The sequence below is a fragment of the Macrotis lagotis genome, chromosome X (genome assembly GCF_037893015.1).
Source record: "Macrotis lagotis isolate mMagLag1 chromosome X, bilby.v1.9.chrom.fasta, whole genome shotgun sequence".
Lineage (NCBI taxonomy): Eukaryota > Metazoa > Chordata > Mammalia > Peramelemorphia > Peramelidae > Macrotis > Macrotis lagotis.
Genome location: NC_133666.1, coordinates 624,811,343 through 624,835,486, shown reverse-complemented (window position 1 = coordinate 624,835,486; position 24,144 = coordinate 624,811,343). Strand labels below are relative to the sequence as shown.

Below are 24,144 nucleotides of genomic sequence, written 5' to 3'. Positions count from 1 at the left end.
TTTCAATAAACTTCATCTGGCTATATTAAGCAATTGATTCTCCCATTTCTCTGAAGCATCACAATTAGGACTGGTCACTGGCCAAATAGATCTGGTACTTTTCCTGTGATCTCCTGAACGTTTAGATGTCCCAGAGTAGCTATAAGCATTCAGAGACCATATATAGACCATGGTCTATAGTTCTCATCCTACATTTGAGAATGATTGAAAGATGTTGCTTCTAGGTTCAGTTCAACCCTGAAAAGAGGACCCTATGGAATCAAGCTAAATCCAGACAGAGTTCCTTGATTCTCTGTGGGTACCAAGGCACAATTCTTTCCTTTTCTGAAAAATCTTCTGAGCTTTACCTAGCCATATCTATTATCAGTCTTTCTACAACTGGTAAGCAGACTTTTCTTAGAATCTTCTGATCTGTCTGTCCATTAATTCTTTTCTCCTCTTCCCCAGGAAATTAACTGTCAAATAGGTACTAGATGGCTACAATGCATTGTATTGTAGGAACCCCTACCCTCCCTTCCTCCCATTCTCAGAGATTGTTCTATAAATAGGAGAATTGCCCTTTCTCTTCACTATGGTATGGTGCAATGATTTTCCATCAACCTACCAAGATTTTTTAGTGGAACCTTCTTGAAGGCCTTGGAAATGAACTTCAGTAAACTTGACCACTAGGCAATATGTTTCCATTCAAGATTTTCTGAGCTAAGCTCATAGGCAAGTGGTAGAGGCTTCTTTTAGCTGATCTCTCAGTTCAGAGATGTACTGCTTGGGAGTCTTTGCATACTTTCTTGTCTTCTGAGATTCCAGAGCATAGGTCCATAGACATAGCTCCTATTCAAACTTTAGGAAATTTGGTGTAAATGCTTTGGGACCATTCCTGTGTATATGTGTTTGTGTGTGTGTGTATGTGTGTGTGTGTGTGTGTGCGTATGCATTTGTATGTGTGTGTGTGCATGAGTGTATGTCTTTGTATTGACTCCACTAAGATGTCCTCTCAAAATTCAGGGTTCCTAGCATGTTCAGCAATGGTCAACTAAAATATTTGGGCTATGGGTCTCCTTGGGATTAGGAAGGTATAGCTCTGAATTTCTTTTTTTCTTTCTTTTTTTTGATTTTTGCAAGATGATGGGGTTTAGTGACTTGTCCAATGTCACACAGCTAGGTAATTATTAATTGTCTGAGGCTGGATTTGAATTCGAGTTCTCCTGATTCCAGGACCAGTGTTCTATCCACTTCTCTACCTAGCTGCCCCATATCTGAATTTCTTAATTATTGCTAAAACTAACATTTCATTGAGTAATATGTTGTCAAAGTCAGAATGGATCTTGGATTGGAATCTATATACAGGCAAATGGTTCTTCCATAACACTTTAAGCAACAAACATAGAAGTTTTCTGGTACCTAGAAGAACATACTGGTAAAATGGTAAGTCAACATTAAGATTGGGTTTATGTTTTCACTTGCTTGTTGAGATCTTATAGTCTCAATTTGCAGTTGGTAATATAACATAATGAACACAGGCCTTAAACTTCTTAGTGATATCTACTCCTATCTTGGGTTAGTAAATTAGGCTGTTGGGTTCTCCCTTAACCCACTGTCCAAGGTCATCATATATCTTCATGGCCATAGATCAAAATGGTTGAGTAACACAAATTGATTCCTGCTATCTTGTCAGGATAGGTTACATGATTTCAACATTCCATTGCATAACTCTAACTTCTACCTTTGAATCCTTAAAGGACTGTCTTGGGTTCAAGTTCATTGCCTTATTTCTTGACTTCTATGATTTTATTTCTATGATTCCTTTACTATGATCATAAAGTAGAAGAGAATATTGACTCAATGATACAAGATTCACATGCCCTTATGTTACCTTTTCTTATGGAAGTCCCTCAAGCCATCAGGCACACTTCTGTTTGACTGCAAACTCAGATTCCTGAACATCATAGGCAGCCTATATCCCTTAAATCAGTGGCCACTATAGCTTCAATGTTCCATGGCTATCAGTTTAGAGTTGTTGGATGTACCTCAGTCTTCCCTCCAGATATATTCAATTAATCTCTGGTTAATAATGCTATCTATATCTCACGGGCAGTTTCCAACTTGGTGCTGTTCAAAACACAGATCCATGAACTATTGTCCATCCATATTTGAACTTTAACCCTAGCATTTTACATCATTGAGTTTCTCAATGACAGGCCTATTTCAGAGAAGAGAATTTCAATTTGTGTATGGGATAACAAAACTCATTGTCTCTATGTCCTTTGCCAATAAATACCATTGCTTTCTGATAACAGCTACTCTCTTAGGTTAGAATTGTTCCCATTTCTAAGAGTCTAGCAACTAGATGCTGGACAACAAGTTTTTTAGGGTCTGCATAGGTTAATGGTGATGCATGTGTGAGACAACAGTCCAAAGCTTTAAAAATTTATATATATTTGACAGTCAGCACTCTTAGAAGCATTTCAAAGAAACTGACTGCTGATATTATGCTAATAGTCTTCTTCAATCACGTAATCACAACTGAGATCATTGAATGGCAATAGCAGAATAGTACTTTATAAATCTGTAATAACAGCTATTAAATCTTAGAAAAGCCTTTAAGTCTCAAAGATTCTTTGGACATGGCCAACTGAAGTCATATCTAACTTCTCTGAGTATTAGTTCCTTGATGAGATACTATAACCCATATACTTATCTGAGGCTCAGTAACATTAGTATTTGGAAATGGTATTTACTAGTAGAATGTAACAAGGGGAGAGAGAAAAAGAGACAGAGACAGAGTGACAGAGAGAGAGGTAAAGGCAAAGAGAGACAGATCGAGACAGAAAATCAGAAAGAGAGGAGTGGTAACATGAATATTATAGTTTGGAAAGTTGCAATAGTGATGGGAAGACATAGGAAGGTAGAATGATACACCCTTGCCAGTAGCTATGATAGTATTAATTTGATTATATTCCCAGAATTAAGATGGGAAGTAGAAAGTATACAAATTAGGTTGCAAGGTGATTGGTAAAAAAATGAACAAGGGAGCGGCTACGTGGCACAGTGGATAGAACACGGACCCTGGAGTCAGGAGTACCTGAGTTCAAATTCAACCTCAGACACTTAATAATTACCTAGCTATGTGGCCTTGGGCAAGTCACTTAACCCCATTGCCTTGCAAAAACCTAAAAAAAGAAAAAAAAAGAACAAGGAGTATAACAAAGTCAAGTTGATATAGTGAGCCACACCCAACACCATCTGTGGATACAGTAGCCTGCTCACATACTCTGTTAAACATTTTAGCTCTTTCAGTGGCAAACTTTCTCTATCCATTATAATTTCAGGTTATCTCAGCAAATCTTTCTATTTAGAGAGATAGTACTGCTCTATTTCCAGGCTCTTTTTGTGATCAGTTGTTAGGAACTTTTGAATGATTGAAAGTTTGGGGCAATTTACAGGGAAAAAAAGATTGAATAGGATCTCCCTACTTGTACCTTCATATTTTTTTCCAAAATCTCTTATATCTCCAATGTTTACTTAATATCCTTATTTCTATACCCAGAATCACCTCCTTGACTCAGAAATCTTCTTCACATTTCTAAGTTCATTATTTCACCATGTTTTTCTTTAGTTTTGATTTCCATTTTTTTAATCTTAAAGTTTTATTCAGCAAATAAATAATGTGGATTGTAAACGGATGAGTGTGTAGTGTCAGATAGTAATAAAAATGGTCAAGTCAATAACCAAATGTAAACATAATTCTATGTAACTATATCAACTGAAAAGTACATACCAACAATTCAACCATGAAAAATCCAGGAATAGCATTTATTTCAGTGCCAAATACAATTAAGCAACAGTGTAATCAAAGACTTTATACTACTATTAACTTTTCAAGCACTAGTGATTAACAGAAATGCAATACTTCTAGAGGCAAGAGGCATAATTGGGATTGATAATCAATGACATTCAAAAGCACAATGTTGGGGCATACAATGGGCCAATTATGAGAAGGGAAAGGCCCAAGGGGAGGATAACAAAAACTAGAACTGAAAGAAACAATTCCAGTGAAGAAATAAAAAAAGTTTCAAAATGGGACTTGAAGGAGAATATGTTTTGAGCATCTCACATGAAACCCATGGAGACGTCCCACAATTCATAATACTGATTCAGTTTGAGGTACTCTGGATGCTTCTCCATTTGAAAGTAGAATTTATAGACCCCACTGATATGTTTATCTTTAATAGTCATATAGAAAACAATTAATTCAAAACAGATATTTAAAGAAATCACACAGTAATAAAATTTAAAAATAATAATACTCAAACTTGGTCCCCCCCCTCAAATTTGGAGATCATTTTCCCATAAAAAATATACTATCAGTGGAAGCCATAGATATACAAGGGTAGATGAGCACACATGTGCTGATCATGTGTTGTTAGGTTATAATGTGGAAAGGCACACAAGTAGAGAAGATGGGTGGTCAGAGTTCATATGTGGAGAAGAAATCGATGCTTTAGACACTTGCACGGTTTCTGTTAAAAAAGCGATGTCATCATGATGTTCCTTCTAGTCTCTGCTAGATGCATAGTGACTTTCAGAATTATTGTCAGCGACAGATGCTATTCCCACAGACATTGCTAGTAAAACTTGACTGTGCACTTTGTTGTGAAACCTCTCTTCTTTCAGCTCTTTGTTTCAGCCAAAATCCATTTAAGGACTTTCTCTTCCTCAAGAGAAGAGTAGGCTTTGTCAACCTCTCTTTGGTTGAAAACTCCCAAGACTTTCAACAATTCTTTAAAACAAAAACAATCTTTACACTCAGTCATGGGATCAGTAAACTGAAGGAGGTAGGAAAGATAGTTGAGAATGTTCTGCCTTATTCCTTTTAGTCTTAACTCCAAAATCTTCCAACTCCCAACATGAGATTCTTTGCCTCAGAAGCTCTTTAGAACACAGGATAGAGGCACCCTTAGTTATTTAGCTAGTACCTTCAATCTTTTTTTTAAACTTAATTTCTTTTTTGTTTGATTACCTATCAGTTGGAGAACTCATTTTAGTGGAAGGTGTGCATTCTTCATGCCTGCCAGTATGAATCTCTTCTAAACAGCAGAGTATACTTAGTCATCATTCTTATAGAGGTTATGGTCCCACAAAACTTCCAAGATCTATGGGATTCAAGTTTTCCTTGTTTTTCAATCACAGAACTTCCATTCTCTCTCAAAGAAGAGCAGACTGGGACAGAGACAGAGACAAAGCTATACCTAGAGGGAAAATTCAGGGAGGGGGCAAAGAAACATTACTTCCCTTATTATATATGTGTGGGGATGGGAGGGATGATCTCTAGATTCCTGATCAATTTATTCCCCTCTCTTCCCAGGCCAACTGATGAAATTATGGAATGAAAGTGGCTGGTTAAAAAAAAAAGCAGCCAGGTTTTAAGGTTCTACATGAAATGCAAAGAAATGTCTAAATGTTATTGACCCTTTATGAGATATGATGAAGTTCTTCAATCATAATTGATGGATTAAGAGGGAAGAGAGCCATCAAATCTTCTAGTTGCCCTTTACCAAGCAAAACATACCCTCAAAAGAACTATTTCAGGCAGAAGACAGTTCTAAGGAGTGTGACCTCTGGAAATGAAGAAGAGAATCAACCACGGAATTATGAAAGAACCTCATCCTTGGGAGAGAATCATTTTTCAATTGGGGGGAGAGGAATTTCTCTCATTTCCCCCACCCATGATCGATCATTACTTTTTTTAAGTGGCAGTATTCATCCATTAGGTGTAGAGAGGGCACTCAACATGATGCTAGTCTAATCAGTCCTAATCAGTCTAATAGTCCTAATCAGTTTGGGTGGTTGAGAAGAAAGCCAGCTTTGGAAGAACTCAACTCTTGACAGGTTATCATTCTCTAGAAGGAAAGCTATTATGCTCCTTCCTCACCACCATTGTCCCATATGACATTTTGTAATAGAATTTTTTACCCAAGAGGGTAAGAAAAACCAACAGGGAGCTAGCCCAGTCAAGGCCTAAGACCATAGGAGCTTTGGGAGTCAAGAGTAAGCACTAGGGGCAACTAGGTGGTGCAGTGGATAGAGCACCAGCCTTGGAGTCAGGAGTACCTGGGTTCAAATCCGGCCTCAGACACTTAATAATAATTACCAAGCTGTGTGGCCTTGGGCAAGCCACTTAACCCCATTTGCCTTGCAAAAAAAAAAGAGTAAGCACTGGCCATCTGGAATTGAGTTTCAGTGAGGGGCATGTCCTAGGCACCCCAACTGAGTGAGCTACCTAGAAAAGACCTGCAGTCAGGGAGAACTCTATATAAGGACACTACAAGAGAAAGGATAGTGGTTTGTGAAAGGACAGCTATTTTGAAGCTAGATTGAAGAATACCTTTATTGACAGGTCAAGAAACTTATATTGTATCCTATATTCAATAAAGTACTACTGAAAATTTCTGAGCCAAGGAGTGACATAATTAAAACTGTGCATTTAGGAGCTTATTTTGATAGCATGAGAAAGAAAATTAAAGTCCCCAATACTGGTTAGGAGGTGACCACAATAGGTCCAGGCCAGATGTAATGAGGGCCTGAAATAGGTTAATCGCACTGTGAGTAAAGGAAGATTAGTCAGATGCAAGAGATATTAGAAGCAACAGGATTTACTAATTAATTGGATGTGGGGTTGAAGAAGATGGATGAGTCAAAAGCAAATGAAGTATGGGGCTTGGGTGGCAGAGAAGATATTAGCTGCATCAACATAAATAGGGAAGATAAGTAGAAAGGCTAATTTAGTGGAAAAGATGGTAAATTCTACTTTAAATACTAGGAAAATGGGAGAAAGGGAAAATAAGGCACTTTTTCCTTCTCTCTTATCAGGTTTTAGGTGGGGAATATGAATGAAGGGAGACAAAGGAAAGTTTGAGATCCTAGCTGAATATCCCAGAGAGATTAGGCAACTGGAAATTCAGAATGGCAATTGAGGAGCATCAACAAGGCTGGAGATATCTACCTATTTTTGTGGTTTATGAATGAAAGAATGAAGTTATATTTATTAAGCATTTACCATGTGATAGTCATTAAGTAGACAAGATTCTAAGACTATACATTGCAAAGAAGGTGTTGGTCTGTTTTAGAAGAGGGAGTTTCCTCAATTTGGAGTTACCTATATCAGTCAAACACCTTTCTTTGTCCTATGTCTCTCCACTCAAAGCATTTTCTGTGGCAGTCTCCTATGCTTGGAATGTTCTTCCTCCTTAGCTCCATCTATTGGCTTCTCTGGCTTCAAGTCCCAACTACAATCCTTTCTTCAAGGAAACCTTTCCCAAACTCTCTCTCTCTCTCTCTCTCTCTCTCTCTCTCTCTCTCTCTCTCTCTCTCTCTCTCTCTCTCTCTCTCTCTCTCTCTCTCTCTCTCTCACACACACACACACACACACACACACACACACACGCATCCATATATAGTTTTGTATATATTGTTTCCTTGCTATTTCTTCTCATTAGATTGTGAGCTCCTTGAGAGTAGGGACTGTCTTTTGCCTCTTTTTGTATTTGCCTAGCACATGAGTAGATCCTTAATAAATGTTTGTTGTATATTGACTATATTCCAGACACTGTGGAATGATGGGAATGTGAGTTGTTCCTTGGGGCAATGGTTGACATTGCCTTCCCAGAAGTAGTATATTTGAAAATATTATTGTATCCAGAGTAACACATGGCAAAAGAAGTGGCATGAGGGCTAAGAAGAGGGAAATGACAAAGTAGCCTGGGTATCCAGATGGCTAGATGAGACATGAAAGCTATGTTTGGTCTGGTATCTGTGGTAAGCTAGAGTGAGCCAGGTGTCAAGAAGAGACTATAGGGAGGAAGTTAAAATAAATGAAAGAATTAACTGAAAGCATAGAATTAGGTAATCTCTCCAAGGGTGAAGATTTATAAAGAAAAGAGCACTGATGACAGAATTTGAAGGGATTTCCACATTTAAAGAGTAGGGGGAAGATGTCAGAGGGACAAAGGATTAGATTTATTCTGCTTAGTCCCAAAGAACAGACTATGGAGAGGGATGGATGGTGCAAGATACAAATTTCAGTTTGATAGAAGAGAAAAATCTAAGAATTAGAGACATCCAGAAATAGAATGGACTGCTTCCAGTTCCCAATTCCCCCTCACTGGAAGTCTTTTAGCAGAAACTGTATGACCACTTGGCAAAGATGTTACATATAGAGGGCATTCCAACTTACACCTCTAAAATGAACAATCTTAGATGCCTTCTAATTCTTGAGATTCAACTACAGAAAATGACAAAGAACCAAGAAAGTCAATATCACATGAGAAGAGAGAGTATAAAGAAGCAGGGGATGGTCTATTCTGTCAAATGCCATAGAGAAGTAAAAGAAGACAGGACTTTTAAAAGGGGCCTTAGATGGAAGGTGGCAGGTGATATCGGAGAATTGTTTCATTAGCATGGTGGGAATAGAAGCCAGAATTCAAGAGGTGGGAAAGTGTGGGAGTGGTGTGGCAGCCAAGAGAAATAAAAGAATAGCTTGAGGAGGCATGGGGTCAAAGGAAATATAGGAGAAAGTTGAGCATGTTTTTAGACACAAAGGAAGGAGCCAATAGAAAAGCAGGAAATGAGACAGGGGAGATAACTGCAGGAATAAGATCTTGAAGAAAGTGGGAGAACATGGCATCAAGAGCATATGGACAAAGGCTTAGTTTTCATAAGTAGAAGGACCTCTTATTCCTTATGACCTGATGGGAAGAAGAGGATGGGAGAGGTTAAAGAGAGTTGAAATGAGAGGTCCCTTTCTGCTCTAACCTATAGTTTCATCTACTGCCTGCAGTTTTGCCAAGGTTGGGGGTGGGGGTGGAGGGGATGAGATTAAGAAAATGACACAAAGGGAAGAGACAGATTGTTTGCCCTGGGGAGTACCAGTCTGAAGGAGGAAACAGAACAAACAAAATGAACAGAAATTTGTTTATAAAATTGCACTTAGTCATTTTGGGGGTGGGAAAGAACTGCGATGGGACTATTTTTGTCACTGTCTCTATATGGCTCCCTCTCTATGCATCTCATTTTTCAGATCTTATTTAAACTGGCGTTGCGTTTGTCTTGCATACTGTGTATATCTCCTACCTTCTGCAGGTGGGTGTCTAAATAATCCTTTCTCCGTAATGCTCTCCCCTCACTCGAAAGCTCTTTTTCAGTCTGTACTGAATTTGAACCAGGAAAGCTCATTGCCCAATCTTCCCACCCTTAAGGGAGACTGGAGAACCTCCGAGGGGAATCCCTACACCCCCTCTCGGGGGAGTGTGCTTCCTGAGCTGGGACAGACTTCAGGGTGTCTGAACTTAGCCCTACTTGGTGGCCCAGGAACATGCCCTTCTGAGCCTTCCAGCCTGCGGGGGTTGCGGTGAGGGAACCTGAGCGCTGTCCTGGGCCTCCCTGAGGATTTGGAGGCGTGGCCGCTGAGGTCCCAGGAATACCCCAGGCTGAGGTTCCCTCCCTGTGCCTCGGGTCACTCGGGAGGGAAGCCTGGGGTCCCCCCACTAGGGGCTGGGACAGAGTGGGCGTGGTCGGGGGGTCTGCGTCACGGTGGGCGGGGCGTCGGGAGGAGAGTCCCGCGGGGGCGGGGTCCAGGAGCAGTGACGTCAGGCCGGCTGGAAGTGCCGGCTGAGGCGCCCCTAGGAGGGGGGCGGGTGTAGCGGGGTTTATAAGCGAAGCGGGAGCGCCAGAGCCCACAGCCGCAGCCCTAGGTGCTCACGCGTCCCCGGACGCCCTCGTCTCGGGCCCGCAGTCCGCCAGACCGGCGGGCAGCCGGGGCCAGGCGCGGGGGCGGCCAGGCGGGCACCGCGGAGATCCGGGGGCAGCGGGAGGCCGAGCCGGCCCGGGCGGGGGATGCGGCCACGGCCACGGCCGCGGAGCCATGTCGGTGCCGCTGCTGAAGATCGGGGCTGTGCTCAGCACCATGGCCATGGTCACCAACTGGATGTCGCAGACGCTGCCCTCGCTCGTGGGGCTCAATGGGACCGTGTCCCGCGCGGGCACCTCGGAGAGGATCGTGAGTGACCGCGGGGCGGGGGGGCGTGGTGGGTTCTCTGGGTGTCGAACTTCGGCGGCGCCCCGCAGCCCGACTTCTCTGGGAAAACCCTATTTCTTATCTCCAGGGTAGACGCCGGTGGCAGATTTATTACCAGTCTGCCGTCTGAGAGGCGATCTAAGCTCCCACCGTGCACCCCCTCCTTCCACTTCTCCCCCGCCTTCGGGCAGCGGCTCTTCTACCCTGCTCCCACCCCCAGGCGGGAAAACTGATGTCCTCCGGGGAACTGGATGGGTGGAGAGGCTGGCGACTGCCTTCGACGCCCCGTTATCATTTGAATGTTTGAGTCTCAATGGAGTGTGCTATGCAGCCCGACCCTTAACGGGAACAGGGTGAGCTGCGGCTAGAGGAATTTACAAGCTTCAGGCTTCGGTGTCTCTGCTGCTGGCTGTCTCTCAAGTGTTTCGTTGCTGGAGTCTATTACTATGTCTGGTTGTGGCTGGATGTCTCATGTGCAAGCCTGTGCGTTTATTCCTTTCTGGCCCTCTGTTCCCTGTGGTACCGTGCGATGCTCTCTGTGATGCTGCCTGTCTCTTACTTTGTCCTGGGTGTTGCTGTGTCTACTTTATAGTCTGGGTTTTGTCTGAGGGTGTAGCTTTTCTGGCTTTCTGTCTTTGCACAACTCTCCTCTCTCTCTCCTCCCCCGTCTCATCTCTTCCCCGTCATTAACTATCTTACCATGTGCTGAATATTTATTCCCATAACAAGTTGGCCCAGAGAGGGAGCTGCACTGGGGCTGGGCATGATGCCATCTCTAGAGGTGGCTGGCATTGCCTCCCCCCACTTTGCTGGCAAAGTATCAGTCCTGCCCACAGCTCCAGGGAAAATGAAGCCAAAAATGAGATTAATAGTGACAGAACCAACCTCACTGACCCCAACTCCAGCCAAAAGTAAAAGAAAGTGCTTCCCACTGGAGACTGTGACAGTGACCATCCTGTTGAGTATCAAAGATGCACACCCCTATTCTCCAAAAGTGCATTTTTCTGTGTCTCTATTTCTCCCCTCTGGCCCCAATAAACTGCTCTGTAATTCCCCCCACCTACCCCATCTTTCCAGGATTTATAGAAAGAGAATGTTTACTAGGGTCTGTTACTGAGACAGAAACTGCCCCTACCCCATAATTTCTTAGTTTACATTGTAGAGCCTATCCCCCTCCTTGAAATGGAAAGAGGAGGTAACATAACATATTGGATATTTTGAGAGTTCTTCCTGAGTCTGAGGGTCTGCCTATAGCACATGGCAGATTTGGAACCAAAGTCTAGGCCTTCAGGTGTGATCATATGCTTCCAAGTTAGAATATGCTTATTCTCTCTTTCAAGGAGGGAGATAGGAAAGGGAGGGAATTCTGAAAAGATATAATGTCCTTTGCAACCAAAATCATGTCTCCAATTCATAGTCTATCAGAAATGGAAGAGATTTTAAAGTGGAGAAAATGTGACATAATGAGGAGAAGGGGTTTCTTCAAGATAATACAGTAATACCATTTGCCTAATTTTTCTTCCTGTTATTCAAAACCCTTTGTGGTTCCTCATTGCCTACAGAAGAAAATGCAAACTACCATAGCCTGACATTGAATTCCTCCACAGCCTCTTTCTAGCCTTAATTCATAGCACACAAGGATTATATTTTGAAAACAACCTTTCTCCGGCATTGAACACAGGGATCCTGAACATAGAAGGTGCTTAATCGATGTTGAACTTTTGAAAGCTAAACAAGGATTTCTTCAGAGCAGTGTCTACCCCTTTCAAAGAGCCCTTTGAATCTTCTGAGGTTTATTAGTTTGGAACCTTTTCAGGGCCTAAGGAGTGAACAAAGGGTGACTCAAAGGATAAAATAACATTATAGGAAGTAATTTGACAAGCCGAAGTCAAGGCAGAGAGACAACCAGCATTTTGAGGAGAGTCAAAATCATTTTATATGAGGAGCCATTGAAAAGTCTGATGAGGCTGGGAGTTAGATGGGATTACTGCCTTTAAATATCTATGAAAATATCATATGAAAGAGAAATTACCTTTATTCTATCTACTCTTCCTCACCCTTCCAGTACAGAACTAAGCTCCTTGAGGACAGAATCTCTTATTTCATCTTTGGCACCTAATACTGTGCATCACATATATATATAATAAATACTTTTTAAAATGATTGACTTGATGAGTTATGGAATGTTAGATTTTGTCTCTATAGAAGGAAGAGATTTCTAATAATTGGAGCTGTCCAAACAGTGATAAAACTGACTCTCCTTATCCATCAAAGCTGGATGAATATTTGTTAGGGAGATTGAGCCTGAAGTTCAGGAGATCTGAGTTGAAATTCAGCCTGAAATCCAGCTAAGTGACGCTGAGCAAGTCATAACCTCCGCTGAAGAAGGAAATGGTAAACCATTCTACTATCTTTGCCAAGAAAACCTCATGGACACTATGCTCTGGTTATGAGGAGTCACACAACTGAGCAACAATGAAAATGGTATGGGTGGGAGCTGAGTGACTTTGAAGACCCTTTATAGCTAGGATCCAATCTGGTTCTATAGATTGTCTTGTTCTAGACATCTATTGATATAGCCTAAAGAAGATATTAATTACATCATCCTATTATATACTATCCCCTCACACCCACACATCACTGCCTTTTCTCCTCAGATATAATAGTTGTCCATCTCAGGTCTCTTCCAATCTCACTTCATTGTAAAATCTGGAATGTAAAGATTAAAGTAATATTGCCCCACACATCGCCAAGAAGTGTTCAGGACCATGGCCAGTGACCAAGGGACTTCATTGCACCCTGGAAAGCTCCCGAGTTTAGTCCATCAGCTGGTATGAATAAACTCACTGATGATCTCTGTTCTTATCACCTCCAACTCCAGTTCTTATGGTCTATTTAAGTTAGCACTTAGATTGCTTCAGAATTTTGGGGCTTCAGGAAGAAAGAAGCAAGGAAAGAGATCTTTTTTTTGGAAAGCTAAGAGGCAAGATCCAGAGAAAAGGCAAGGAGAAGAAAAAAGAAACTATCAAAATTAGGCATTTGAGAATAATAGATTAAAAAGTTAGCTTCCAGTTTGATTACATTAGTCAAAAGCGCTTTTTTTTAACATCCTTTGTGGATGTACAGCTTCTTTTAGTCCTATGAGAATGTTGGCTGGGAATGAATTGAGTCCTCATGAGAGCCTCCTTGACATCTTCCCCAGTGGCTCCTCCCTAGGGGTACTCCAGCTGTATCTGTCTATCTCTATGTGCATATTAGTGTCTCTCCATATCTATTTATCTATATGTGACTTCCTAGGGTTGACTCTTTCTATGTATTTGCATACCTATATTTATCTCTATTTTTATCTGTTTGAGTCTATATCTTTATATTCCCTTGCTTTCTTTGTATTTGTGCATAAGAGTAGTATAACATACTGAGTCTGAAGTCAGAAAGAATTATTTGAGTGCTGCCTGTGCACTTACTACACTTTTAAGTTATTTATCATTCTCTTTATCTGTAAAACTGGGATACCAATAGTAATAATTGCCTCATAGGTTTGTTAGGAGATTTAAATTTGTTTATGCTTATAAAGCACTTTGTAAACCTTAAAGTCCTCTATAAACATGAGCTATTATTTCCTGTAGCTATGTATTCCCCCTCATCTCTGTGGTTCAGATTGTATTTCTGTGTGTGTTGCTGTATGTCATTGTATGTCTGTTGCTAGAGCTTATCTATATTGTTTGTTTTTCCTCTCTGTGTATCTGTGTGCCTAACTCTCTAGCTCTGAGTCTGTGGATTTTGTGTCTCCCTGTGGATATCTCACCATATAGTTGTGTCTCTGCATATGTCTTTGGCTCTCTGTATCTCCCTCAATCCAAAAGAGCACAGGCTTGAAGGATAGCACTGTTGCCCACTTGCATTTAGAGACACTAAGGAAGCACAAAGTTAAGATAAAGGGGAAAATTCTAGTGTTAACTGATCTTAGTATTTATTCTTCAATATATCATGTGCATTTATGTCTATCTCTCTTTGTTTGCCTTTCTTGGTGTGTTTCTCTTCCTATATCTCCCTCCCTTTCTGTTTTTCCTCTGTATCTCCATTTCCATCACTATTCAATTTCTCTCTTTTCTCCTATCTTCCCTCCCTCCCTCTCTCTCTCTGTTCTTCTCTACCAATCCTTTTCCTTCTAACTCTTTTACTCTTGAGTCTATTTCTCTCTGGCTCTCTCTCTTTTCTTTATACTTTCTGTTTCTCTGTGCTTCTTTCCCTCTCTTTGTCTTTCTGCTTCTCATTGCCCCTTCTGTTTCTCCTTTTCATTCTTTCCCCTCTCCCTTCTCTGTTTCTCTCATTCTCCAGCTCTCTGCTTGTCTCTATATCTTCCACCTAGATTTTTCTCTATTTTTTTCTCTGAATCTTAACTACTCCCTGTTTCTTTTGTACTCTGCCTTTACATTCTCCTCATCTCCATGTCTTCCCCTCCCATCTTTCTCCCTCTTTGTCCAGCTGCTTGTCTCTGTTCTACTCACTCTAATTCTCTCCCTGCCATTTTACCTCTCACTCTCTCCCTCCCTCCCTTCTCTCTCTCTCTCTCTCTCTCTCCCTCTCTCTCTCTTCTCTCCCTCCCGTCCTCCTTCTCTCCACTCTTCCCTACATCTTTCCCTGTTGTTCCTTTTGTCTTTTTCTCTAGCTGTCCCCATTAGATTCTCATTTGTTTCTCTGTTCTTTCAACTTCTCTATCTTTCTGTATCTTTTCTGTGTATGCCTCTATTTTTTCCTTTCTGTCTCCCCCTTTCTTTTTTCCTCTCTCCTTTTCTGATGACCCTTTTTCTCTTCTTTTTTTCCTCTTTAAGTCTTTGCCTCTCTCTCTGACTGTTCTTCTCCTTCCCTCTCTGCCTTTCCATTCTCTGTCTCTTTCTCTCTCTCTCTTTGTCCCCTGCCTCTTTATCTACTTGTCTCTCCTTCCACATCTTTTTGCTTTTCTCTCCCCCTCATTTTTTTCTCTCCTTTCTGCATCACTATATTTCTCTGTATCTTTGGGTGTTACATTATGTCTAGGTGTTTTTTCTGTGTGTGTGTGTGTGTGTGTGTGTGTGTGTGTGTGTGCTCATGCAATGTGTGTTTCTCTGTGGATCTGTATATTTATATGTGTGTGTGATTCTATTTGTGTTGGTGTGTATGTCTCAACAACTGAGTTCTCTATCCTATTCATAAAATATTTACTAAGTATCTACTGTATGCAGAGCACTGTGCTAGACCTTTGGAGAAAATATAAAGTGTACCTAAGACATGGTCACTATCTTGGATTTTCCAACTCCACAACTAGAATGTTCTTCCTCCCCACTTTCACCTCTTAGCTTCCCTGGCTTTCTTCAGGACTTGAGCTCAAATCCCACCTTCTGCAGGAAACCTTTCCCAGCTTCTCCCCTCACCCACTGCTAGTGCCTTCCATTTGAGGTGGCTATCTATCTATCTATCTATCTATCTATCTATCTATCTATCTATCTAATTTTGATTTACATGTTGCCTCCCTCATCACAATGTAACTTACTTGAGGGCAGGGACTGTTTTGGATCTGTTTTTCTATCTCCAGCCCTTAAAACACTGCCTGGTACATAGTAAATTCTTTTTTTTATAATAAATTCTTGACAAATTATTTTTTACTTACTCTAATATACAGCATTATATGATACTGAATCAAAAGTTCATAAGAGATTGTCAAATCAAGTGTCTTGTGAAATCTAAAAGAAACACATCTTTAATGATTAGATAGATTAGAAAAAAATTTGGAGTAATATTTGAGTTGTATTTTAAAAGATGGATAATGATTCAATAAATGAAGAGGGAGAAGGAAGAAGAAACTGCCAATATAGAGGACACTCACTCATTCAATAGACCTTTATTAAATGCCTGCTATTTGCCAATCACTATGCTAAGTTCTAGGGATAGAAAAAGAGGCAAAGGCATAGGCAAGAGCCGACATCGGATTTTTCAGGCAACAGAAAGTTGGCCAGTTTATCTGGAGCAAAGAGTTTGCAGAAAAGAGTAATATGAGAAAAGACTAGAATAGTAATATAGCACTCTATTATAGGGGAATGGGAATGCCTCACAAAAGAGTTTGAATATCACTCACCAGACCTCTGCATAAGAAAGATTATTATGGGAATATTGTGAAAGACAGTTTAGAGATGACAGAGTAGAGGCAAGAAGAACTTTTATGAGGCTATTATAATAATTCAAGCATGTTATATATAAGGGCCTATATAGTGGCAGTGGGAAATGAAAGAAAGAGATGGATGTAAGAGAGATTAAAGAGATAGAATCAACAGACTCTGGCAATTGACTGGATAGGAGATAAAAGGGAGAAAAGAGTCAAAGATGGTCCTAAAGTTTTTTGTTTTTGTTTTTGTTTTACTCATGAGGAGAGCTCTTAGCTTGGTTTTTAACATGGAAAATTGAGTGATGGTGATTTCATTGCCAAAATATTGACACCAGAAAGAGGATCAAATTTGGAGATAAACTCTATTGAGTTTGAAGTGCCAGTGGGATATCCAGGTGGAGTGTACAGAGACAAGTTGGAAATGTGGGTCTGAAACTTAGAAGGGAATGTAGAGCCAGAAATATGAAATTGTTACTTTCAGAGTATCTACTCACCATGCTGCCTATACTCCAGTCATTATCCTCATCTTTTCTCTGCCCCTTTCCTTCCCAGGACACTCTTATCCTCCAGCCATGAGTCTCCTAGTTCTAACAGGTGAGCTTTCACTTTGTGTTCCTTGGAACCAGGCTTTGATGCTGCTTCCCAACCATCTCCACACCATGCAGTCTCACCAATAGCTACTCCCTTTCCCAGATTCACCTGTGCTATCTTCCTCTATTAGAATATAAGTTCCTTGAGGGCAAGAACTATCTTGCTTGTATTTGCATCCCCAGTAGTAAGCATTTTGTCTAGCACATAGTTCTTGATAAATATTTTATATCTCTATTAAGTAAATTAGACAGAAGGTCAAGGACAGAAACTTCAGAAATTTGTATGTCTATCTCTCCATGAATGTCTCAGAACCTTTCTGTGTTTTTCTTCGAATTTTTCTGATTCTTTCTCTTCATGTATTGTAAGTTTGTCCTGCGTCAGGCTGGGTTTGACTTCTTGTCTCTGTGGCTTTGCTTGCCTGTTTAAGTACCTCTTTGTCATGCACTTTCTCTCTCTCTGTATTTTTTTAATCTCTTTTTCTCCAGCCCCCCCCTTTTTTCTAATGCATTTATCTATGAGTTGGATGGAAACCTAAATGGCATGATAATAACACTTGCTAGTGACACAAATCTCAAAAGGATTTCTAGCATGTTGAATGATTTAATTGGGATACAAAGGAACACAGTAGGTTGGATTGAAGAAGAAATACAATAGACATAAATGTAAAATCTCCTATTTGGCTTCAGAAAGACAACTGCACATGTACAGGGGTGGGAGAGGCATGGCTAAGCACCATTTGGTGTGAAAAAGACCTGGGAATTTTAATAGACTGCAAGTTCAGTAGGAGCCAACATTTGGTATGGCAGCAAAAAAGCTATTTCAATCTTAAGCTAAATTCAGTTCTCTGCATTTCTAGAAGCCTAGTGTCCTGAATGATGACATAAGAGCCCCACTGTCTGCTGTCCTACTCAGAGTTGTGTTCTGATTTGGATAGCATATTTTAGGAAGGATATCAAGAGGTGACCAGCCAAGAAGCTAAAGGGGACTGGAGACCACCTCAAGAGGTCAAAGGAACTGGAGATGTTTAGCTTCAAAAAAAGAGAAGACTTAGGGGGAAGGCACAATAGTTGTCTTGAAATATGGCATTCATCTTGTTCTACTTGGTCACAGAGGGCAAAACTAGGAACAATGGGGAAAAGTTTCAAGGAGATGCATTTCTTTTTCATGTAGAAGAACACATAGTTTTCATCAGTTGTTGTTTGTCCTTTGTTCTCAAGAGGACCGTGACATCAGGAAGGCGATGCCATGACTTGCAATTGAATTGGATTTCAGTGAGGGAAGGCTGTTCAAAGTCACTATCCTTACTTTCTTCTCCTGAGCCATCTTAGTCCAGTAGTCAGAAATGGATCAGGAGGACTGGAGAGGACCCTGGATGCAGGGAATCTTTTTAAACTAGGTTCTTTACCAGGTCTGTTTGACTGAGGCAACACCTATTCAGTGCTTTAAGGCTAGGTAAAAAATGAGTTAAAAAAATCAAATGGAAAGATCAGGGTTTCTCTCCTATTAGTTAGAATTACTCAGTTAATGAAATAAGCCCATGAAGGGAAAACCCTAAAGTAGAAGGAAGCATCTAGTCAGCCTGAACAACCTTCAGGGACCATCAGGTTGGTTATAGAGTAGATTTCATATTCCTGGCTTGGATGGACCAGATAAATTCTGTGGTCCCTTCTATCTAAGAGAATCTGTCTTTCTGTCTCTTTCTCCATGTAAATTGTGTTAAAAGGCAGCTTCATATATTAGACAGAACACTGGACTTGGAGTTAAGAAGAACTGGGTTCAAATCCTACCTCAGATACTTGCTAGCTATATAACCCTAGGCAAGTCACTTGAGCTCCCTCAACTTCAGTTCCTCAAAAGTAAATCATCTTAAAAATACCTTACAGGATTATTACAAGCATCAAATGAGATATAGTCTATAAAGCATTTCTTTGAACTTTAAAGCACATTTACAGAAAATATAGGTAGTTGTCTATTTAGTACAGGATGTGGACTTGGATTACATAAAGGATAGAAGGAATGTTGAGAAAAAGGTATAGGCCTATGATAGGTGGGTGGTGGAGTAGCAAATGCCTATAGCCTGGGCCAGATGGGGAGAGGTGGGATGTGCTGTTTTCCATTCCCACAATCCTGCCTTTTTTCCATCCTGCCCATTCAGGTGTCCCTCTAGGACCCAGCAGGCCAAGCTCCAGCTCCAAGATGGGAACATCTGGTGAGGCTGCAGCTGGGCAAGCTCATCCTGAATAAAGGAGCTGATTGCAGGGGGAGGAGGGTGCAACACAAAAAGAATAGGCTGAGGGAGCTCAGTCAGACCATGTGCCAATGCTGCTGACCCTCAGAGTCAAGGTGGCCTGAGAAAGTACAGGGAGGGAAATGACAGATCTGTATGTCTGCCTGCTCACCCTGCCCTTCTGGGGCCCTGGAGCCTAGTCCATGACTCAGCTTGTATATTCTGATCCAACACTTTGGGGTCTTTGTGACCTTTTCTCTCTGTGCCTCTCTGTATCTCTCAGCAGTTCTCTTTCTGTGTGTGTATCTCTGTAGCTTTATCATGGTCACAGAATTTGAGTGTGAAGGGACCTCAGAGGCTATCATTAACCTAGCAAAATACCTCTGCTAATGCAGTTTACTTCTTGGCCAATCTATGTGACTTTGGGGACAAGAGATAAATTGATGTTGTGAACTCCCACTAAGTAGATCTTGCTCTTCAATAAAAAAGGTACTTGGGGTGGCTAGGTAGCACAGTGGATAGAACACTGGCCCTGGAGTCAGAAGTACCTGGGTTCAAATCCAGTCTCAAACACTTAATAATTATCTAGCTGTGTGGCCTTGGTCAAGCCATTTAACTCCATTTGCCTTGCAAAAAAGCCCCCCCAAAAATAAAAAGGTACTTATAAAGATATTGCAATTAAAATGGATCAATAAAATGGGCTACCCTCCCCATCTTGTACTCTGTGATCCCATTGTCCCTTGATGGAAGCAGGTTGAAAGCCTTGGGACTAGGTTTCCATCCCTTCAATTCAAACCCTGTCAAGCCATTGGAGGGCAGGCAAAAGCTGGTGATCCACAGATATGTGGAACCTTGGGCAAAGGCAGATTGTCTGTCACACATCTAGTTATGTTGAGCTATATATGAGCACATTTGCTTATGTTAACAGATCAGCATATGCAATAGGATGGGGTGAGATGGGGAGGGTCCCCTCTTCTTCAAAGAGGTACTCATTCTTTATAACTCTCTCCCTTTATCCCTAGCCTTAGAGTATGGTATTAGAGTCAGGAAATTTGAGTTCTGGGGCTATCAGGACAATTGAGTACAAAGGAAAGAATGTTTCAATTCACAGACTTAGGTCTTGAGTTCAAATCCCAAATTGCCACTTATTACTGTTCTAGTCATTTCCCTTCAGTTTATTTATCTGTAAAGTTAGCAGATTGGTCTATATGATCTCTGACATTTCTAAATAGAGGTCATTCTGTCCCACCGGACTATGACCCTTCATCTTTTGGACCTGCAGATCCTGTATCACTATCAAATGCAGGTGTCATTGCTCAAAGCCTATGTCAAAATCAAACAATGGAAGGTCTAGATGGGATTTTGTGGAATGGATGGCTTAAGTTGTAGTGACAAGAAAACTGGCTTTGGAGTCGGGAACCCTAAGTCCTGATTTTGACATTTAATAGCAGGGGGAATCTTAGGTAAGTAATTTCCTCTTTGAGCTTTCATATATGTGGGGATACATATACACATAAAATATCTATTTCTATATTATAAATGATTTATATATGTAATTTGTCATATATATATTTTGCGTGATATATAATTTTACACACAACTCATAATTTATATATTTATAAAAACTCATAATTCATATATTTTTATAAAATAAGACATCAGGATATGTATTTTATATACATAGATATTCTATAGATGTTATTGTACATATAGGATATGTGCTGCATATATGGGTATGTTTATATATTATAGGTAGATTATATGTAATTTATATGTATGTTAAAGATAAATATAATATAATTATGTGAGTTTTATTTAAATCACATAATGCAGGGATATCTATTTTATAGCTATACAGTAAATTATTTTTCTTAATCAAACCAATGATCTTATCAGCATGGAATGCTCCTCTTAAAAAACCTCCTTTACCAATGTAGATCAATACCTTCTCTGCAACTTCTAGCTTTAAATAATTACCTAGGGCAGCTAGGTGGTGCAGTGGATAGAGTACTGGCCCTGGAGTCAGGAGGACCTGAGTTCAAATCTGGTCTCAGACACATAATAATCGCCTAGCTATTTGACCTTGGGTAAGTCACTTAACCTCACTCCCTTGTAAAAACTGAAAGAAAAAAAAATTACCTAGAGCACACAGAGGTCCAATGACTTGCCCAGATGCAATGACTACTCAATCAATATGTGGCAAAGGAGGGCCTCGAACCTATCTTCTTGCCTGTAATGTCAGATCTTTGTCTAATTTGATATTCAGCCACTCTAATAATTACATGAAATAGTAAAAGTGAGCAAACAAACAAACCAAAAATCCTGCAGTGAAGTATTTTTCTAAGTCCCTTTGGAAACCTTGGAATGCTGTGAACATATAAACATATAAAGTATTATTATTTGTTTGGGGTTTTTTTTAGGTTTTTGCCAAGCAAATGGGGTTAAGTGGCTTGCCCAAGGCCACACAGCTAGGTGATTATTAAGTGTCTGAGACTGTATTTGAACCCAGGTACTCCTGACTCCAGGGCCAGTGCTTTATCTACTGCTCCACCTAGCCACTCCAATATAAACTATTATTATTGACCATGATTCTCCCTGTCTTACATCCTGAAGCTTCCTGATGGATGAGTAGAGTCCTTATTATTTCCTGAGTCTGAAATGAAATCTTCATCATTGAACTACATGGTCCCCAAGAGAGAGAAATTACTGGTCGAGTTGAGGTCACATTCTGGGGTTGGAATTGGGAGTCAGTCTTGGGGAGGAGATCAAGGCTCAGTCTATGACAAGCATGAAGTTCAAAAGAGTGGATGGGTGTAAGGATTAGAGGGTTGGGGTTAAGGATTTTAACTGGGTCTGGGAAGCTGCCTCTGTTTCTTCATCAACCATTCACCTCTCTTCCTCTTTCAACCTATCTCTGACCCAACATGCCACTAAAAATATTCTCATCAAGGTTATTAACAAGACTTTAACTGCTCATTCAAATGGCTTTTTCTTTTTGACCTTTTGTTGATGTTGCCCAATACTTCCTCCCAAATACTGTCTTTCCTGGACTTCTATGGCACTGTTCTCTTTTGATTTTCCTCCTGTAAAGCCCTCTCCTCTCCAACCACCCACTACCATCAGGATGGAGAGGCATGATATACCTATCAAATAATAGCACTCTCAGATTCCTTTTAACCTTGCTCTGCTACTTGTCCTCACACAGTGTCCAGGTACATATTCCTCCCCTCAATTTCAGAGGGGGAAAGCTTCTTCCCAACCCCCTTGCCTTTTCCCCAATCCCCTTTTCCTCTTGTAGGTCTTTCTTAGAATTTATTCCTTCCTAAAGGGAAGAGATAGAGAAAACCTATAGCAGTATGTCTATAGGTTTTCTCTGGTCACATGGAAATTTAGTTATTCTAGGTCTGTAATCTGATCATTTCCAAAATTAGTGGTTGGTCCCAAGCATGTCTGGGTCATGTTCTAAGGTACTTCTGAGTAGAAACCTCTGTCCAAACACATATCTATAGAGTAATAAACCACAATAGCTGCTCAAAATTAAAAACAAGAGAAGGGGCTTATTTCAATGTGTCCAGCACCAGCACAGAGCTTTGTACAACTAGAAAAATGTTGGAAAGGAATTTCAATTTATTTACAACAAAGAGCATCTTTTAATGAGGACTCAAGAGAGACCTGGATCCAATGTAAGATTCTTAGGAGATTCCATCCCCATCCCTTACTAACCATGGACACATCCCCAACATAGTTCAATAAAAGTAAGTCAAAAAGTCTTCAGTGAAATGGAGTAATTGATATAGTTAGACCTGTTGGGATCTACCCCTTTGACTTGGCAAGATAGGAGGTTCACCAGTTCTTACACCTTAGAAAAGTGGTTGCAACAGTCCATGACTATCACCATTCTATAATTTGGAAGCCTCAAGGAAAGGGATATAGTTAAGCATAGATGAGTAGCCTGAAGTTGAACTTTCTCAATTCAAAGCTAAATCTGTTTATGATCCCCATCCATTCTCCCTCCCTGATTTGTATCCTCTCAGCTTGTCCTCTTCTTTAGAACCACCTATCTCATAGGAAAGGAAAGCCCTATAGTTCTTCCATGTGCTTAGGGTAGGGGTCTTGAGGTTGCCATAGCATTTTAAAAAAATTCATCATGTCTATTTTCTTCCCTTTCTAAAATCTGGGAAGAATAAGCCTGCCAGAAGGAAGAGAAGGGCATGAGGTTGGCAGGGGAGAGTTGGTTCATAAAGCCTGTGAAAAATCATGAGGGTCCCCTCAGGCTGAAGCCACCCACGTTCACTGCTATGTTTGTGCACTGCCACCACCCCCAAGTTAGTGAAAAGAAAAGAGATAAGGCATTACAAGATCAACTAAAAGAACTGGGCCTGATGGGCAAGGAGAAAAGAAGACTTAGGGGGCCATGATAGCTATCATACTGTATTTGAAGGATTGTCATTTGGAAGAGAGAATTCACTTGTGCTTGCCCAAAGAGAAAAGAATTAAAATTAATGAATAGTTATTGAGAAGAATAATGAATAATGAGAGCCATTTCTGAAGCACTTCTTAAGTGCTGGGCTGCTAAGTGCTGAGGATGGAAAGAAAGGCAAAGGATAGTACCTGCCCCCAAGGAACTTTCAATCTAATTGGTGGGGGGGACTACATGCCAACAATGTGTGGACAAGCTATATATAGGACAAATAGGAACAGGATATATCTACCAAGGAAGAGATATTTAGAGTTGATCTAAGGGAAGACTTCCTAATAATTAGAGGAATCTAAAGGTGAAAAGGAGTTTCTAGTCATCAGGTGTGTTCAGGCAGAAGCCATATGATTGACCATGTGCTGGCTTTGTTATAGAGAGGATCAGGGTAAGAAACTGTCTAAGATGATCCTTAAGGGTCCCCTTCCAATTCTGAGATCCTGTGATTTAGAAAAGGTGCCTATTTATTGGGATGTGGAAGGGGCTTCTTTTTCAGTTGCTGCCTGAGAATATAGTCTGCCCCCTCACTTCTCTACCCTTCCTCTCATCAGATGTTTAAACACAAATACACAAAGTAAAGAAAACAAAAAGGCAGGTTGGACCTCATAGACATCCCTGAGATTTGGTGAGCTTAGAATCATGAT

At 40.6% G+C, this 24,144-nt stretch overlaps 1 protein-coding gene across 2 annotated transcripts in view; it reads left to right on the top strand.

Moving 5' to 3' along the window:
• The window catches only part of OLFM2 (olfactomedin 2), a 54,702-nt gene that overhangs the window by 5,734 nt on the left and 24,824 nt on the right, over nt 1–24,144 (top strand). Inside the window, exon 1 of one of the 2 annotated variants that reach the window (XM_074203326.1) lies at nt 9,712–10,051. The exons of the other annotated variant lie outside the window; for it this stretch is intronic. Coding sequence (XP_074059427.1) covers nt 9,917–10,051 — 135 coding nt within the window. The 5' untranslated portion in view covers nt 9,712–9,916. Of the gene's footprint in view, nt 1–9,711; nt 10,052–24,144 lie in introns of those variants that run through there. 2 annotated transcript variants of the gene reach the window in all.